The sequence below is a fragment of the Podarcis cretensis genome, assembly GCF_951804945.1.
Source record: "Podarcis cretensis genome assembly, chromosome: 2".
In the NCBI taxonomy this organism is placed as follows: Eukaryota; Metazoa; Chordata; class Lepidosauria; order Squamata; family Lacertidae; genus Podarcis; species Podarcis cretensis.
Window position 1 is genome coordinate 120614838 of NC_137171.1, and position 18945 is coordinate 120633782.

The following is an 18945-nucleotide window of genomic DNA, read 5'->3' on the forward strand; positions in this document are numbered from 1 at the left end:
AGCCACCAGCCCCCCCTTGCCGGACAGGAGACGCCATCGACCACTCCTGATATATGGTTGTCAGGCCTTTTGTTTAGAAACCTTCAAATGAAGGAGATCTCTCAATGTTGATGTGAACTCAAAATCCTTGACATATGCTTAAGATAAAAATTCAAGATTAACCATCTGTTTTGGAAGGCAATAGGGCAAGGAGGGCAAGAGGTGAGCTGGTAATTAAGATTCCTTGTTGAGACACATGTAAGATATATTACTACTTATTTGTCATTTATAGATAGAAGAATATATAGCTTTTTGATTCCCATAAAAGGGCAAGAAGGAAATGGGTGTATCTTTTGTGATTGGTTCTAGCAAATAGCCAATAGGAATTTCAACCAGGCTGATTGGACAGAGGCAGCCACAGGAGGAGCAAGGGGGCTGGATTAAGGAAATATAAGTGCTGGCCAGAATGGCAGGAGGCCAGGCCAGAGCTTGGTAACCATATACCACTGTGCCTCATATTTATTTGTCTGACAAATAAATTACTATTTTAATTTCTCTATTGCTGCGTTGAATATTTCATTCCAGCTAAGCGTTAACCACAAGCAGGGTGCTACAATGTAGCTAGCATGACTAAACTGCTTCTGGTGCAACGGGACACCATGACGAGTGCCAGAGTGCATGGAAATGCCATTTACCTTCCCATCACAGTGGTACCTGTTTATCTACTCGTACTGCTAGGTTTTTGCACTGCTTCGTTGGCAGAAGCTGGGACAGAACAACAGGAGTTCACCCCTAGCGCGGATTCAAACGTTCAACCTTCCGATTGGCAATCCCAAGAGGCTCAGTGGTTTAGACCTTGTTCAGAAAAAGTGTTGATGCAGAAAAAATGTATGCCGCAGGCAGTGATGAATCTAAAACATGGTCTTCAATTCTCTAAATAGTCATCTTATACACAGATGGCATGCATACATTTGTCATTTTTTCTGGAATTTCTGGTTCTGTTCGCCTCAATATTATTTGTTGTTGTTTAGTCGTTTAGTCGTGTCTGACTCTTCATGACCCCATGGACCAGAGCACGCCAAAGACTCCTGTCTTCCACTGCCTCCCGCAGTTTGGTCAGACTCATGTTTGTGGCTTCGAGAACACTGTCCCACCATCTCGTCCTCTGTCGTCCCCTTCTCCTTGTGCCCTCCATCTTTCCCAACAGCAGGGTCTTTCCCAGGGAGTCTTCTCTTCTCACGAGGTGGCCAAAGTATTGGAGCCTCAGCTTCAGGATCTGCCCTTCCAGTGAGCACTCAGGGCTGATTTCCTTCAGAATGGATCGGTCTGATCTTCTTGCAGTCCATGGGACTCTCAAGAGTCTCCTCCAGCACCATAAATTCAAAAGCATCAATTCTTCGGCGATCAGCCTTCTTGATGGTCCAGCTCTCACTTCCATACATCACTGCTGGGAAAACCATGGCTTTAACTATACGGACCTTTGTTGGCAAGGTGATGTCTCTCTCAATATTATTGCCTTTGTTGGCAAGGTGAATATTGCCTTTGTTGGCAAGGTGATGTCTCTCTCAATATTATAGCATCATAGAATTATAGAGTTGGAAGGGACACCCCCCCCCCAAGAGTAGTTGGAAGGGACCCCCAGAGTCATCTAGACCAACCCCCTGCAATGCAAGAATCTCAGCTGGAGCATCCCTGACCAAGGGCCGTTGAACCTCTACTTATAAACCTCTGTAATAAACGTAAATCTGTCCTTATTCCCTTATGAGGGACACAAGAGCCCTTATAGAGTCGTTTGCAGGTTCTCCGTAGGTCGGAGAAAAGAACAGAGGCCAGCCAGAGAATATTGAGAAGCAACGCAGCTCATAAGCCTGATCTTTATTGAACTGTTGCAACAGGGTGCCCCTTTCACACGCAGGAAAGGACCCAGAACAAAGGTGTGTCCACCCTTATATAGACATTTCAAATTGTCCGCCTTGGAGTCCAAGACAACCCCCAGATACATCATACCTACATCACAGAAAGGGCAGTCTACAACAGAAATCTGAGTGCGTTGTTTACCTCCTGTCTGGCAGGTTACCTGTTAATGCTTACTTGATTGGATACCCTGGGGAGCCTGGCCGGTCTTTTGTAATGACAAATACTTAGTTCCTGAGCTGGGTCACAGGCTCACCCTATTCATACACAGACATACCCTTAAGAGAGGATTTGTGAGCAAAAAGACAATGGGGAGGCTCCTCCACCTCCTCCCTCCTACCTTCTTGCAGAGAAAACATTTGGTGAGTTTGGGAGTGAAAATGGTTTCAGGGCGGTCCTCCTGTGCTGCTCCAGACATGTGGTCCACACATCTATGTATGCGCTTGGTTGGTACATTTATGAACATTTATTATATATAATACCTGCATTGCAGAGGGCTGGACTAGGTGGTCCCTTCCCAACTCTCCCATTCTCTGGTTCCTCCTTCTTGCAGAGCCTTTTCACTGCTCCTTCTTTAAATAGCCAACAGAAGGAACAGCTCACAAGGATGCCAGCTGAAAGAATTCCCTAAGTAAAGCATCTTTGGGGGGGGTGCACGCGATGCACATGGTCTCACTCCTACTGTCAAGAAATTTCAGAGGGCTGAGCTGAGCACGTTTGGCTTGCCAAGGGTTAAAAAGCACTGAGCAGCATCCCTCAGTAAAAGCTAGAGGTGGGGAGGGCAGACCCCCCAACCAGTGGTTCTCAACCTGTGGGTCCCCAGATGTTGTTGGACTACAACTCCCATCATCCCTGGCTAGCAAGGCCAGAGCTCAGGGATGATGGGAGTTGTAGTCCAACAACATCTGGGGACCCACAGGTTGAGAACCGCTGCAAGCACAATCCCTTCCCTTCTCCGTCTGTTTTTGCAAGGGGGGGGGTGACAGCTTCTGCCTCTGCTCTGCACATATTGCCTCTGTGCCATAGGAGTCAACTCACAGGGACAGAGGTCCTTTCACCACCACCCCATAAAATATTTTTAGGGTTTCTGACTACCCCTAAAATATTTTATTGGGGGGGGGCGGAGAAACCAGGAAGAGGAGAACTTTAAGAAAGAATGGGGAAAATCTACAACGTATTTAAGAGAACACTGTAAACAACTAAAAACTTTGGCAGGATTTCAAGTAACGCTTGTATTGTACTAAAAATTATGGTAAAAATGGATTAAGGAAAATACAGAAAATAAGAGAAGCAGTTGAAAAAAGATTGATAATGGTAACCACTGAAGGGCAGAGGGGAGTCAAAGGGTTCAGGGAATCCTTGATGTTGATGTTTAATATTTGAATTTAAATTTGCAATGTAAAACTTAATAAAAAAGATTTGACCAATGAAAATATATTTTAGGGGGCCGGGCTCCCCAAAAGTTGATGGGTATTGGCATTCAAATGGTGTGTGCACACCATGTCATGTGATTTTTTTGATATTTTTATTGGGAAAAAATTCAATTATAAAGAAATAAAGAGGGGAAGAAGGGGGGAAAGCGAACAAAGATATGAATAAGAGAAAAAAGAGGGGGGGAGTGTTCAAAAATGCAATGTACTATCCCATACATTCTTACATAAATAGATATAGTGTTATTATCCCAATAAATTTTTAGATGTGAATAGCCTGCTGCATTCTGCCTAAACTCATTCCAAATGATGTCATATTTATTATGAAGCAGGGCTTACCTCCCCCCCCCCAAAAAAAAAAAATATTCAAGTTGACACCCCTGCTCAATGCCCCTTCTGGGATCTGGCAAGTCTCTCTCTTCCCCATATTGGGAAGAAGGGGGAAAGTCCCAGGCCTGCAGGGGAGGGTGCATAGAGGGTCTGCTCAGCTCATGTGTGGGGAGACCCCCAAGTCAGGGAGCAGAGAGAGTCCTTTTGCCTTCTCTGCAAAGCCAGGAAGAGGGCAAGTGTGCAGGAGGTCTGCAACTCCTTTGCATAAGAGGCTCTCTGTCAGTAGGAGAGCTATTGTTTGAGCCCAGCTCCCCACCAATCCCAGGCTTTGCAGATCAACTTTGGCAGGTGAATGGCAGCACCCGCCTGTCAAATCATATGATGCCATAATTCTGCCAGGTGACATCATCAGACGCACAGTGGGTCCAAACTCTTTTCTTGCAGGGATACAGACAGAACCAGGTCCAGAAACGCCAGTTGATTGACAACCTGTCATGGAGAGGGAGAGAAAGAGAAAGAGAGAGAGGGAGGGAGAGGGGGAGACAGACAGACAGACAGAGAGAGAGAGAGAGAGAGAGAAGTGCATTTCAGGGATTCGTGCCTCTTTGTTCAACAATGGAAAGGACTTTATTTACTTTAATTTATGAATCACTTCCTACGAGGCATCAAGGAGAAAACCATATATGAGTTTCAAATCTAATACAGATGCAGACTGGGATAAAGATCTCTACTTTAAAAGGGCTACGTGGTTGATCCTTGCAAAACAAAAATAAAAAGCATAATGGGGTGGGGTAAGGAATCATCCAATTTAAAGTCCCACAAAATACAAGTCCATTGGAAGATGTCGACCTGGAAATAAACTCCAGGCAGTAATATTCCCAGGTGTGTATAAGAACCTATACCTTTCAATGGCCTTGCTTCTCATTCACCTTGAGTGTGTTTGCTTGGCTGGCAGGATTGCGGCCTCCAACTCTTGATAAATGCCTCTTGTACGCTTGGATTGAGAATATAGGGAGAGATGTGGTCGCCATCAACCTTTTTTTTTTTTTTTTGCCAATGAATACCCTTGGAATTTTGATGAAGATGTCATGGGCGCCAGCCACAAAATGGTTCATTCACAAAAAAGTGAAGCAGTTAACTACCTAACCACAACATTATATCGATGCATGAGATGATGGTCCTAATCATCACTTTTCTCTCTCTCACTAAACATCGCCGCTTGTTTTCACTAGGTAAACTTGAGTTCTCATAAAATGAGAGAGGGAGTCCATTTCTCCCTCTGTGCCTCAATAGTAGCTTTATCAGCCACAATCACTGCCCCCATCTAGTCATCTCCCCGCCACCCCACTGAAGCATCCCAAATTCTCTTTTGAGTCCCCAGCCCCCATGGCTCTAGGTCACTAGGAGTGATAGTTCATTCACAAAAGGCGACGAGGTTAAATGCTTACTCAAAACACTACACTTTGTAAGATTCTGACTCTATTCATTTCCCTAAGTACAATACAGGGTTTGTAGGGATTTGAACAATTATCTACCATCAGTCTCACGTGTGGACTCTCTGTTGGCTGCAAAGGTCCAATTAGTCACTAGAGCTCTATTCCAGGGGTTCCCAGTGGTCCACAAGCTTCGTTCAGGTATTCCATGGCATGTCCGTGTTAAATATTCATACTGATTTTTAGCTGTATTTTCCATTGCTTCTTTTATTTCTTATATTGTCTTTTATTGCGATCCAAATGCAAATTGTCCTTCTATGAAATAGCATTTAAAATACCATTTAAAATCATACAGCACCTAGCACAGTGTGTTACAATTGCTACAACGGGCAAGGGGAGGGGAATACAGTGGTATCTCTGGTTGCGAACAGGATCCGTTCCGGAGCCCCGTTCGCAACATGAGCAGAACGCAACCCGCGTCTGTGCAGGTTGCTATTCGCCGCTTCCGCGCATGCGTGTGACGTCATTTTGCGCGTCTGCGCATGCAGTGAAACCCGGAAGTAACCCTTTCCTGTACTTCCGGGTTGCTGCGGGACACAACCTGAAAATGCTCAACCTGAAGCAAATGTAACAAGAGGTATTAACTGTAATTAAATGGTTTGTCAAGACCATCAAGTGGTCCATGGGGGCGGGGAATTATCTAATCTACTTCATCGACTACTCTAATCTACTTTGTTACATATGCTTCCTTCGGATGTGAATCGCAAAACGACAGATTCATAGAATGGTAGAGCTGGAAGGGACCCAGGGGTCATCTAGTCCAACCCCCTGCAATATAAGAAATCTAAAGAAGATTGGCACTTCCCCCTCATGCTGTGTGCACTTCTAGGATTCCCCCATGGGTGGGTTCTTCAGTGTGACGTGATCCTTATATTCTGGCCGAAGCTCGTCCCACATTCGAAGCATTTGTATGGTTCCTCCCCTGTGGACCGGCGTCGTCATGGGAGCTATTTCCATGTTCCAAGGCAGCTGTTCCAGGTGCAGCCTCTGGTGCTTTTTCAGGCTCTCGTTCCTCCGGAAACTTTTCCCGCACTCCAGACAGCTGTAAGGTTTCTCCCCGGTGTGGGTTCCCTCGTGAGCGGTGAGGTTGCTCTTCTGGCGGAAGCTCTTCCCGCACTCGGGGCACGTGTACGGCTTCTCTCCCGTGTGGATATTCTGGTGCGAGATGAGGGAGTCTCTCCTCATGAAGCTCTTCCCACACTCCTGGCACTGGAAGGGCTTCTCACCCGTGTGGATCCTCTGGTGCGAAACGAGGGACCCTTTCACAATGAAGCTCTTCCCGCACTCCAGGCATTTGAACGGCTTCTCGCCGGTGTGCAGCAGCTGGTGCAAGTTGAGCGTGCCTCTCCGCGTGAAGCTTCTCCCACACTCGAAGCACTGGAACCGCTTCTCGCCCGTGTGGATGCTCTGGTGCGAAACGAGGTTCGAGTTCTTCCGGAAGCACTTCCCGCACTCGGAGCACTTGAAGGGCTTCTCCTCGGTGTGGATGCTTTGATGTGAGATAAGGGCGCCTTTCCGGATGAAGCTCTGCCCGCACTCCAGGCACCGGAACGGCTTCTCGCCGGAGTGGATCCGCTGGTGCAAATTGAGGTTGCCTTTGCTGTTGAAGCTCTGGCCGCACTCAAAGCACTTGAAGGGCTTTTCGCCTGTGTGGGTTCCCTGATGAGCGGTGAGGCTCTTCTTCTCTCTGAAACTCTGTCCGCACTCCAGGCACTGAAACGGCTTCTCGCCGGTGTGGATTCTCCGGTGAGAGATGAGGCTCGAATTCCTGCAGTAGCTCTTGCCGCACTCCGAGCACTTGTAGGGCTTGTCCCTCGCGTGGATTCTCTGGTGGAAAATAAGGCTCCCTTTCCGGTTGAACCTCCTCCCGCACTCCAAACACTTGTAGGGCTTCTCCCCCGTGTGGATCCTCTGGTGGGAGATGAGGGAGTCCCGGCGAATGAAGCTCTTGCCGCAATCGGCGCACTCGTACGGCTTCTCCCCTCTGTGAATCTTCTCGTGCGACGTCACGCTGGAGCTCCGGCTGAAGCCCTTCCCACACTCCAGGCATTTGAACGGCTTCTCCCCAGTGTGGACTTTGGAATGAGCATCGAGGCTCGATTTCCATTTGAACATTTTGCCGCACACCGGACACCTTTCCTTCCTCTTGTCCTGTTTCTCTTCGGCTGGGATTTCGCAGGCGCCGCTGCCTCGACGGGCAGACAACTCCTTGCTTTTCTGTTTAACTTCCGCTTTCCTCCTCGGCTCTCTGCCCTCTTTGCGTCGGGCTCTTGGCAACGATGCCGCGCTGCGTTCCCCTTCGCCCTGACTCCCTGCTCCTGGAACGAAAGGAAGCTTCGTAAGTACTGAAGTGAGAAAGGGAGTATTCACTGCAGATCACAAATGGGAGGGTGACTTTACCAGCTACGAGGAAAAGGGAGCCTTAGCCACAGAAAAAAGGGAGATGCTCACCTATGAGCTTTTGCACAGTCCTTTCCCAGAGTTCCTCACTGCTCCCAGCCTGCACTGCTGCTTCGTGGGCAGCCAAGCCTCGCTGTTCCAGGGAGGTGACCATTTTCCAGTTCTCCTCCATGACCTCCCGGTGCAGGGCCCTTTGGTTCGGATCCAGTGAGCTCCATTCTTCTGCGGTGAAACATACAGCCACATCCTCAAATGTCACCTGAGCAGGGAATAAAAAGAAATGTGATCTCTGTGTGGAGAATGGCAAAGAAGAGGGAGAAGGAAAAGCTTGTTTATGTAGCTGCCTTTCAAGATTTAAATCATCAGAAACAACATTCGCAGCTTCCTTGCTGGGCAGCTAGGATGAGAGCAGATGGGGAAGAATGGTGGAACGCTCTGTCACAAGAGACTAGGGCCCTGCGGGACTTGACGTCTTTCCGCAGGGCCTGCAAGACAGAGCTGTTCTGCCTGGCCTTTGGTTTGGACTCGGTCTGACCCTTATGTTTCCCTCCCCTTATGGTCTTGATTTATCAGCTACTTTAAAATGAGGCTGCATTTTAAATTGCATTCTAACCTGTATTTTAAATTGGTTTTTTTCTTTTCATTTCTCCCCCCCCCCTTTCCCCCCCTATTATGTTTTTACCGTGATTTTATTGGTGTTAGCTGCCCTGAGCCCGGCTCTGGCCAGGGAGGGCGGGGTATAAATAAAAATTACTACTATTATTATTATTATTATTATTATTATTATTATTATCATCATCATCAGACCCTGGAGAGACCTGTCAGGAGTAAGCATGGAGCAATGGTACCAAATAGTACAAGAATTAGCCCTACTAGAAAAATTAACCAATAAACTGAAACTGACACGGGGACAAATAGAAGAAGACACCTTCACGCCGGTATGGCTCCCCTTTATCACACACACAGCACAACAAGACAATGACAAAAAACCACCAACAGCATACAAATCAATATGGCTAACCTGATCCAAAACACCCACCCACCCCACTCACACATGAAAACAAAGACCACCATAGCCAACCACAAATGAACAGCCACACCCTAGGCCAACCCCAACCTCTCTCGCCGCCAAAGGAACACAAGTGAACAGCAAAGAATCTGCACAAGCGACGCTGACATAAAACCCCACATATATTAAATAAAAGAGAAACATTGCCAACCGACCCCACCCCCATCCATCTTTCCCCCACTCCACCTCTTTCCCCCTTTTCTTCCTAATGTCTCAACAAATGAAACCGAGTTGTAAAAAAAAATGTTACATGGGAAAAAATACAAGAGGGAGACATTGCACATACCTTTGTAAATCAAGAAAATCTTTAATAATAACACATTAAAAATAAAAATAAAAATATTATCCTTCCTCACTCACACTAGTGAGTCAGTAGCAGAGTACATTCCTCCGTATATAGCCGTAAGCTAGTTGGTAGATTCGTTTGAATCTCTTTACTTAAGGAATCCAATCTGGCTTTGTCCAGATTGGGTTTTGTTCCTCGTAAATTCCCCTTTAAAGGTAAAGGTAAAGGGACCCCTGACCATTAGGTCCAGTCGTGACCGACTCTGGGGTTGCGGCGCTCATCTCGCTTTATGGGCCAAGGGAGCCAGCGTACAGCTTCCGGGTCATGTGGCCAGCATGACTAAACCGCTTCTGGCGAACCAGAACAGCGCACAGAAACGCCGTTTACCTTCCTGCCGGAGCGGTACCTATTTATCTACTTGCACTTTGACGTGCTTTCGAACTGCTAGGTGGGCAGGAGCAGGGACCGAGCAATGGGAACTCACCCCGTCACGGGGATTCGAACCGCCAACCTTCTGATCAGCAAGTCCTAGGCTCTGTGGTTTAACCCACAGCGCTACCCACGTCCCAAATTCCCCTTTAATCCCTCCTAAAAATAAAGAATAAAGACAAAACAGTCTTCTCTTAAAATATTGATAAGAAGTTTACTGACGTTCAGTAAGCAAACTGAATGCAGACTTTAGCTTATAGTTACAGAACAGAGTTTGAATTCATCCCATATGGGAATGAGCCCATGCTGCTGGCTGAGAGCCGGCAGACAACAAAATACATCAAGATGGAATAAAACAAAGAAGAAGGGGGAATTTACCAGGAACAAAACCCAATCTGCACCACCTAGACTGGACTGCTTAAGTAAAGAGATTCAAACGAATCTACCAACTAGTTTCCTGCAATATATTGGAGAATGTATTCTGCTACTGACTCACTAGCGTGAGTGAGGAAGGATAATATTTCATCAATATATCCTCTCCTGCTATCCAAGACATTCCCACAATTTTTCCAGGCCCAGTGAGTTGTGCAGGACACAGAGGCAGCCAGGCTCACCTGCAGCCTCTTCTCTTACCTGTTCCAGAGGCACAGAAGGTGCTTCCACTCCGCCATTGGGAAGGGGCGAGGGAGGAGACACCACAATAATCCTCAGTCCTTCTCCTGCAAAGATGACAGGAAGACCAGTTTCTTAATTATTTAGATTGGTGGTGTGCAGTTGGCAGACTAAGGGGACTAGGCTAGACCCCGTGTGCCTTCTTCCCCAAGCCCACAAAGTTTCTGCCTGGCTTAGAGAGGTGTGATGCTAAAGCATGGGATATCAGGGCATCAAGATGCTGAAATGGCTAAAATGTCTGGAAGAATCAGATTATTAGATTCTTAGATTCTTAGAGTATTAAAGGAAAAAATAAGGTTAGAATATGTTAAGATAACTATAGGATAGAAAACAGAGGAAGATGGAAAGGAATTGCTGAAACAATTAACAGAAGTGGAATACAAAAAGGGAGGTGCGAGGAGGTCGTTGAAATAAGTGAATGAAAGATAAGATATTGAAATTGGTAGATGTGTTTTAAACTGTTTTTGTTTTGTTTTGTTAGTTAGTTTGTTAGTTTAATGTGTTAGTGTTATGTATTGTTTTTGTATTGTATTGTATTGTTCATTTTTTTGTAGTGTTTAATTTGCTGGAAAAGTAATAAATATTATTTTCAAAAAAAAAAAAGTTTCTGCCGAGCTTAGGGAGGGAGGAGTGATTCTCAAGCATGGGATGTCAGGACGTCAAGATGCTGAAATGGCTAAAATGTCCACAAGAATCAGAAATCAGGAAAACCAAAAGTTTAATAAGGAATGGTGAAATTTATAATTTATCTTAAAAACCACTGTAAACAGCTAAAATCGTTAGCAGGACTGGAATAACACTTGTACAGTGGTACCTTGGTTACCAAACAGCTTAGTTGTCGAACAAATCAGCTCCCAAACGCCACAAACCCGGAAGTGAGTGCTCCGGTTAGCAAACGTTTTTCAGAAGCCGAACGTCCGACACAGCTTCCGCGGCTTCCGACTGAGTGCAGGAAGCTCCTGCAGCCAACCAGAAGCCGCGCCTTGGTTTTCGAACAGTTTCGGGAGTCAAACAGACTCCCGGAATGGATTCAGTTCGAGAACCAAGGTACCACCATAGTTTAATGGTGAATTTTGGATACAATGGAGATGTAAAAGATGTGATTGACATAAAAGATGCAGGAGGAAATGATTAATAGGACCCACAAAGGAGAGGAGGGAAGTCCAGGAGATTCTTTGGAATCTTGTTTTTAAGTTGTATGTTGGATATGTAACTGTAAAATTTTAATCTGAAAAACCTAATTAATTAATTAAAAAAGATGTCACGAATATGACGTCTGTTCCCCCGCCCCCGCAATCTCCCTTGCAAACTGGCGCCTCTAGGACTTATGCTCCCCTATGAAAAATAATCACAGCACACCACTGATTTAGGCTCTGCTTTTAAACCAAGACAGGCTTACGACAGAAACCAAAACAACCAGACAATAGGTTTAGTGGTTCCTCTAAACAAATTAATGGAGGATTAAGAGCACAAGATGAGCCTTCAGAATCAGGCCAAAGGGGGCCCATCTGGTTCAAAATCCAGTTCCAATAGTAAATGAGTCAGAGGCTCCTGAAAATTTGGGTCCCAGGCATCTTAGACCTGTCTATCCATGCACTGAGGTCCAAGGGCCTTCTGGCGGTTCCCTCCCTGCGAGAAGTGAGGTTACAGGGAACCAGGCAGAGGGCCTTCTCGGTGGTGGCACCCACCCTGTGGAACACTCTCCCATCAGATGTCAAGGAAATAAACAACCATCTAACTTTTAAAAGACATCTGAAGGCAGACCTGCTTAGGGAAGTTTTTAATGTTTGGTGTTTTTAATATTCTGTTGGGAGCCGCCCAGAGTGGCTGGAAAAACCCAGCCAGATGGGCGGGATATAAATAATAAAATTATTATTATTTTTACTATCTGAAACCAGGGTGAAATACATTGGCATTATTTTCATCTCTCCTGCCCCACTATTAGTTGCACTGTCAGTTAGCAGTCTTAACAGTTAAAGCAGCAAGTTAGAACTGCAAGCACACTAAGTAAAAGTTTTATGTTATTTGAACTTTAAATGGCAAAACTAACTGGGAAGCTCAGGAATCAAGAAGACAATTTTTAAAAAAAATAATGTGAAATGTTTATAATTTATATACAAAATCATTGTGAACAGGTCAAAACATTAGCAGGATTTTAAACACAGTTGAAATGTAACAGAACGTATAGATAATCTAGGAAGATGAAAAATTGGAGAAGTATTGATATACAGTTGAAAGAGAATCAATAGGATCCGTGGAAAGGATGGGGGGAAGTCAGGCGGTTCAGAGTAATCTCAATCATTAGATTTGGAAGTCATTTTGTTGCATGTTTATATTTTGGAAAATCAAAATATATACCGTATTTTTCGCTCCTTAAGACACACCTGACCATAAGACGCACCTAGTTTTTAGAGGAGGAAAACAAGAAAAAATATTCTGAACGAAACAGTGGATGTATGATTTTTGTGGTTCATGCTATGGCCGCAGATATGTGATCTGATGGTGAATTTGGGGTGACCCAATGCAAAAATCCTGAGGATCCATGTGGATCTGTGCTTTGTAACCACATTTTTGCACCACTGCAGCCCCAGGAAACAGTGGATGCATGATTTTTTTGGTGCAGACTGTAGCCATGGACATGCTATGTGATCTGATGGTGAATTTGGGGTGACCCAATGTAAAAATCCTGAGGATCCATGGGCTTTTACCTCCCTCCTTCCAGGCAGCCTCGGTCCCTTATCTTTCTTCCGATCCCACCGATCAGCTGTTTCCTTCCAACTTCCCTTCCTTCTTTTTTGCCTTAGTGTCTTTTCTTTTCTTAACTGGAGCAGTTTTTTGCTCTTCCTTTTATTCTAATTTCTCTCCTTATTGCTTTAGTCTTCCTGTTTTCTCCCTTTGCAAGTTTGCTGTCTTTACCTCCCCCCTCCCAGGCAGCCTCCTTTATCTCTAGCATTCCTTATCTCTCTCCCGATCAGCGACTTTGTTTCAACACCCACTTCCCTCTTTCAAAAAAAAAAAGCATGATCTGGTTTTTGCCCCAGGGCAATTCGGCTCCAGGGACCACGCATTCGCTCCATAAGACGCACAGATATTTCCCTTAACATTTTAGGAAGAAAAAAGTGTGTCTTGTGGAGCTAAAAATACGGTATATATTTCAACAACAAAAAAACTTTAAAAGAGAGTGTCTTGCGTAGTTTTTATAGGAGGGAAAAGATAAATAGCTAAATGGTCAAATAACCCAGGGCTGTCTTCCACAAAAGTCTGCTACTATGGGAACTAGAGTTTAATTCCCACAAAATCGCCCTTCCAGAAAATACTGTATATATTCCCGAACGACGGAAGCTAAGCATTTGGTGGAGTCAGCTCTTCCCCGACACAGGCTCAAGGGAAAACAAGAGAGACCCACTCAAGAAGGGAAGACCCAAGCCGGGAAATGTCTTGTGAATCCTTACCCAACGAAGGAGCGTCTTCGTCTTCTTCCTCCTGTTTGATCCACCACTTGGGGAGAGGCATCTGCCTGGGATCTGACAGGTCCTCCTCTGCCTCAGGAAAGTTCACGGCTTCTTCTGCAAATAGTCCCTGCAGTTGAAGGAGCAGCAAGGATCAGAAAGAGAAAAGAGGGGACAGAGAGAGAGAGAGAGATTAGGAAAGAAATGAGCGGTCCTCTCCTTGGAGGACTTCCAGAACGGGTGAAAAGTGGACAACCGTTGCACACTTTGGCAACATCCTTAGAAAATATTCTCAGCCCCCTGGAACCACCAAGATGAAGCAAAGACCTGATGAAGAGAGCACAGCAGAGGTTATATTTTCTGAAAAGCCTCCACAAAAACAATCTCTCAAAGGACTTGTTGATGGCATTTTACCATTGTACTACGGAGAATGTCTTAACTTATGGTCTGTGTGTGCAGTTTGGGAGCTGCACGGTCAGGGGAAAAACAATGCTCTCCAGGGTTATAAAGACTGCAGAGAGAATAATTGGATGCACTCTTCCCACCTTAGATCAAATCTATGCTGCCAGGTGCCATAGGAAAGCTGCAGAGATAGTGCAGGATAGTACACACCCCGGAAATGATCTCTTTCAGCTTCTGCCTTCTGGAAGAAGGTACAGGGTTATAAAGACTAGGACTAGCTGCCTGAGAAATAGTTTCTATCCAAATGCGATTTTGGTTTTAAACGCAGTGTAAGGTAGTCTCGCTCACTGGAAGGACAGATCGTGAAGCTGATGCGCCAATACTTTGGCCACCTCATGAGAAGAGAAGACTCCCTGGAAAAGACCCTGATGTTGGGAAAGATGGAGGGCACAAGGAGAAGGGAACGACAGAGGACGAGATGGTTGGACAGTGTTCTCGAAGCTACCAGCATGAGTTTGACCAAACTGCGGGAGGCAGTGGAAGACAGGAGTGCCTGGCGTGCTCTGGTCCATGGGCTCACGAAGAGTCGGACATGACTAAACGACTAAACAACAACAACAAGGTAGTCTCTATGTGAGTATATTGTATTCAATTATGGGGTATCAGAGTTTTTAGGGGGTTAACCAAGCTGGGATAGCAGGCTTGTTGGCTTTTGAATGTCTGATGTAGATTTTTTCAATTTCGTTGTTTTGTATGGGACAATGACAATAAAGATTATCATATCGTACCTGCTGTTCCTCCTCCTGCTTCATGTCTTCTGCTCGGCTCAAGAGGAAACCTTTGGCCAGGGCCACCGCCTGGGAACCGGTCTCTGCTCCATGTTCCCTCACCCAGTTCTCCATCTCTGGGGGGAGGACAGCCAGGAACTGCTCTAGGAGAACCAGATCAGGCTTTTCGTGTCTATCACTCTGGCCGCAGTCCCTCAGGGCAAAGATGGTGGAGTCAGCCACAAACCTTTCGGCAGGCCGTGTTAGAGAAACCCGTCTGAAGTGCTGGAGCTGAGCATCTGAGCTGAGGGCGTCCTCCTCGTTCAGGATCTTCTGCACGGTTCCTTCCCAGAATCCTCTGCTTCTCCCCGTCCAGATGATACGAACAGCTTCTCTAAGCAGAGTCTACTTATTCCATCTGTGCTCCAAGGCAGGGCCACCAAGGTGTTCTGCCAATTTTGCCAATTTTGTTCTGCCAATTTCCCTCTTCTGCCAATTTTGGTCATAAAGCAAAATCGGCCGCCCAAAATGTGGGTCCTGAAAAGCCAACAAGAACAATACATTTCTTCAATGCAGAACCTGCTCAGGGACCTCCACCAGTTGCATGTTGTTACCATAAGGCCTTTAATAATCTGGGACAGTTTTACCCAAATTAATGTTATTAAGGGTGCCCAGCTTTGTCAGGAGAGATCCCAGTTCTCCATCACAGAGCTAGTTTAACTGTCAATCCCACTTCACAGAAAACTCTGGGAATTGTAGCTCTGCAAGGGGAATTTGGGGTGGAGGGTGTCTCTCCCCCAGCTCTCAGCACCCTTATAACAAACTACAGCTCCCAGATTTCTGGGAACAAGAGCTGTTCGAACCGGCACCATGGTGCTTTAAACGTATGACGTGGCCAGAAAAGAGGCTCACATTGCATCATCTTTAGATGGGGATGTTGAGGAAATGAACCTGCTCCAAAGCAGGCATGATCAATCACGGACTATTATAGCTGTTATTTCTTGGTTGTCGGGAGATATTAGCCTGCCATCTTGCTAACGAAAAGAGAAGATGCCGACAGGAGGAAAGAGGGGGAGGGAGTTTGTCCAGTGCGCAACACCAAGGGGTCCTGGTGGCATCAATAATAATAATAATAATAATAATAATAATAATAATAATAATTGTACCCCAGCCACTCTGGGCAGCTCCCAAAATACATAAAAACATAATAAAACATTACATATTAAAAAATCATCCCTAGACAGGGCTTCCCCTTCAGATGTCTTCTCAAGGTTGCTTGGCTACTCATCTCCTTGACATCTGATGGGAGGGAGTTCCACAAGCTGGGTGCCACCACCGAGAAGGCTAAACCCTCAGAATGCCAGATAGCAAAGCTCCTCAGCGTAAAAAGAATATCCTGGATCAGCTGTACATGAACTTGGGAATCTGAGAGGAGCCCTGCTGCAGAATCGCGCCAAAGTGGTAGGACCCGAGCACTTCTGTGCTTTCCTTCGGAAGCATTGGCCGAGCATACGGATAAAGCCTTGCGCTCTGCGGATTTCACAGAATCACCGAACTGTCGTGTCGGGAGGGACCCCCAAAGGCCATCTAGCCCAGCCCCCCCCCCCCACCCTGCAACGCCGACATCACAGCTCAGTAATCCCTGACAGGTGGCACACCCGAGCTGTGCCAAGGATGGAGAGACCACTCGCTTCTCATCCGGGCTGAACTACATACCCAACTCCCTCTTGCCTAACCAGGAAAGGGTGCTGTTTTTTGGGGGGGGGGCTTGCCTCGCTCTCCTGTGCTCCCCAGGCCTTCCCCCACCCCCAAGGCACTGTCTGATCCCCACTTGGGGGGGTAAAAGGAGGGCTTCCAGCCCCTTCATTCCCCAGCCCCACACATTGCACCCAAAGACTGAAAAGGGGGGGGGGAGAGAGAGACACTCACGTGATTGGGAAGGACAAAGGACAGTTTCCCTCTGCAAGAAACCCCTGCAGGGATGTGCGGGGAGGGCTTGGGGTGGGGGTGGGGGAAATGCGACCTCCCGGTTCAAGCAGCAGTGGGGCAGGAGCAGGAACCAGCTGTCAGCTTTGCAGCGAATAAATGCATCCGTGCAATTCAACCTCCGGCTGCAATCCAAGGCTGGCTTTTTTTTTTTTTTGCAAAGCAGGATGGGGGAGCCGCCTTTGCTCCGGAGGACTCCTCCTCCCCTCCACCCCCCCCCCAAAAATATGTCCTTCCTCTCTAGGAATCCGCTCTCTCTTGCATGGGCATCGTTTTCACCCTTGCATGGCTGGAGGAGGAGGAGGAGCAGCAGGAACGCGAAATCCGCGCGCAGCGAATCGATCCTTGCAGACAATTGCGCTTCGGAAGGTCCGCTGCCGGCAGGGTTGGCCGACCGTGGCCTCCTCTGAAAAGGAGAGCTGTCCCGGCCAGCTCGCTGGCTCCGTAGCAAAGCAACAACCCTGCAAGGTTGGCCCGATCGGACCAGTTTCGTCTATGGCAAGGGAGGTCTGGCCCGCGAGGCATTTTTGGGCGGCCCTCGACAGGATTTAAGGGGGGGGGAATAGAATCATTTGTTGTTGTTGTTGTTTAGTCCAGTGTTTCCCAACCTTGTGCCTCCAGCTGTTTTTGGACTACAATTCCCATCATCCCTTGCCACTGGTTTTGCTAGTCAGGGATGATGGGAGTTGTATTTCAAAAACAGCTGGAGGCACAAGGTTGGGAAACACTAGTCATTTAGTCGTGTCCGACTCTTCGTGACCCCATGGACCAGAGAACGCCAGGCACTCCTGTCCTCCACTGCCCCCCGCAGCTTGGTCAGACTCATGCTGGTAACCTCGAAAACACTATCCAACCATCTCGTCCTCTGTCGCCCCCTTCTCCTTGTGCCCTCCATCTTTCCCAACATCAGGGTCTTCTCCAGGGAGTCTTCTCTTCTCATGAGGTGGCCAAAGTATTGGAGCCTCAGCTTCAGGATCTGTCCTTCCAGTGAGCACTCGGGGCTGATTTCCTTAAGAATGGATAGGTTTGATCTTCTTGCAGTCCATGGGACTCTCAAGAGTCTCCTCCAGCACCATAATTCAAAAGCATCAATTCTTCGGCGATCAGCCTTCTTGATGGTCCAGCTCTCACTTCCATACATCACTACTGGGAAAACCATAGCTTGAACTATACGGACCTTTGTTGGCAAGGTGATGTCTCTTCTTCTCAAGATGCCGTCTAGGCCTGTCATTGCCCTTCTCCCAAGAAGCAGGCGTCTTTTAATTTCGTGGCTGCTGTCACCATCTGCAGTGATCATGGAGCCCAAGAAAGTAAAATCTCTCACTGCCTCCATTTCTTCCCCTTCTATTTGCCAGGAGGTGATGGGACCAGTAGCCATGATCTTTGTTTTTTTGATGTTGAGCTTCAGAAATAGAATCATAGGATTGTAAAGTTGGGAAAGGGTCCCACGGGTCATCTAGTCCAACCCCCGGCAATACAGAAATAAAGCCTTAAAAAAATTATTTTTGTGTGTCATGCAATCTTAACAGAAGCCCACCTGTCTTGTTTTAAATTATATTAAATTTGCTAATTTTTTTTATATACATATTTATTAAAGTTTTTTGAATACAAATGCATAAATAATAAACAACATTACTTATATCATAACATAATTTCGTCACTTCTTTGGACTCCCTCATGTCTCCCGCTCGCACTTACATCGTTACAAAAAAAAATTTCCAAGCAAGTTACCCTCTTGTTTGCAATCTTATCTCCGCTCATTTAAATAAAAACCTAGCAATTCTCCAAAAAGTTTATATTTTCCTTAATCTCACTTATCGTCAGATACAGATCTAATTCAGTGGTGGGCAATTATTTATGATCTAGCATCCTTCTTAACATTCAACCAAATTACAATATTTTTGTAAATAAATCTTGAATTTCCTCCAGTCTTCCTCAACCCTCTCCTGTCCCAGGTCTCGGATTCTACCAGTCATCTCGGCCAGTTGCATATAGTCCATCAGCTGCTTCTGCCACTCTTCCAGTGTGGGTAGATCTTGAGTTTTCCAGCTCTTAGCGATGAGTATCCTTGCTGCCGTTGTTGCATACATAAAAAATGTTCGGTTCTCCTTTAACACCTTCTGGCCGACAATACCCAGAAGGAAGGCCTCTGGTTTCTTAGTGAAGGTATACTTAAATACCTTTTTCAACTCATTATATATCATTTCCCAGAAGGCCTTCACTTTAGGGCAGGTCCACCAGAGGTGAAAGAATGTTCCTTCGTGTTCTTTACATTTAAATTTGCTAAATTTAACCCATTATTAGATTAGTGTGCGCACACACACACATAGATTAGCACG

The 18945-nt window shown here is 46.2% G+C and overlaps 1 protein-coding gene across 1 annotated transcript; it reads right to left on the reverse strand.

The window, feature by feature from the left end:
• Positions 1-4257: 4257 nt before the first annotated feature.
• LOC307208234 (uncharacterized protein) lies at positions 4258-16816 on the reverse strand. Its single transcript, XM_079962844.1, has 6 exons — positions 16550-16816; positions 14642-15157; positions 13455-13581; positions 9964-10049; positions 7598-7805; positions 4258-7464 (listed from the first exon to the last, which is right to left on the reverse strand). Exons 2-6 carry the CDS (start codon positions 14753-14755, stop codon positions 5972-5974), a joined length of 2028 nt encoding a protein of 675 aa, XP_079818970.1. The 5' UTR covers positions 14756-15157; positions 16550-16816; the 3' UTR covers positions 4258-5971.
• Between the last annotated feature and the right edge of the window lie 2129 nt (positions 16817-18945).

Excerpts from the sequence above, each read along its gene's own strand:
- LOC307208234 (XM_079962844.1), bottom strand. The coding sequence starts at position 14,755 with ATGGAGAACTGGGTGAGGGAACATGGAGCAGAGACCGGTTCCCAGGCG. Across the intron at positions 10,050-13,454 it reads CGAAGACGCTCCTTCGTTGG|GAGAAGGACTGAGGATTATT; the intron begins GTAAGGATTCAC and ends TCATCTTTGCAG. Across the intron at positions 7,806-9,963 it reads CTTCTGTGCCTCTGGAACAG|GTGACATTTGAGGATGTGGC; the intron begins GTAAGAGAAGAG and ends TTCCCTGCTCAG.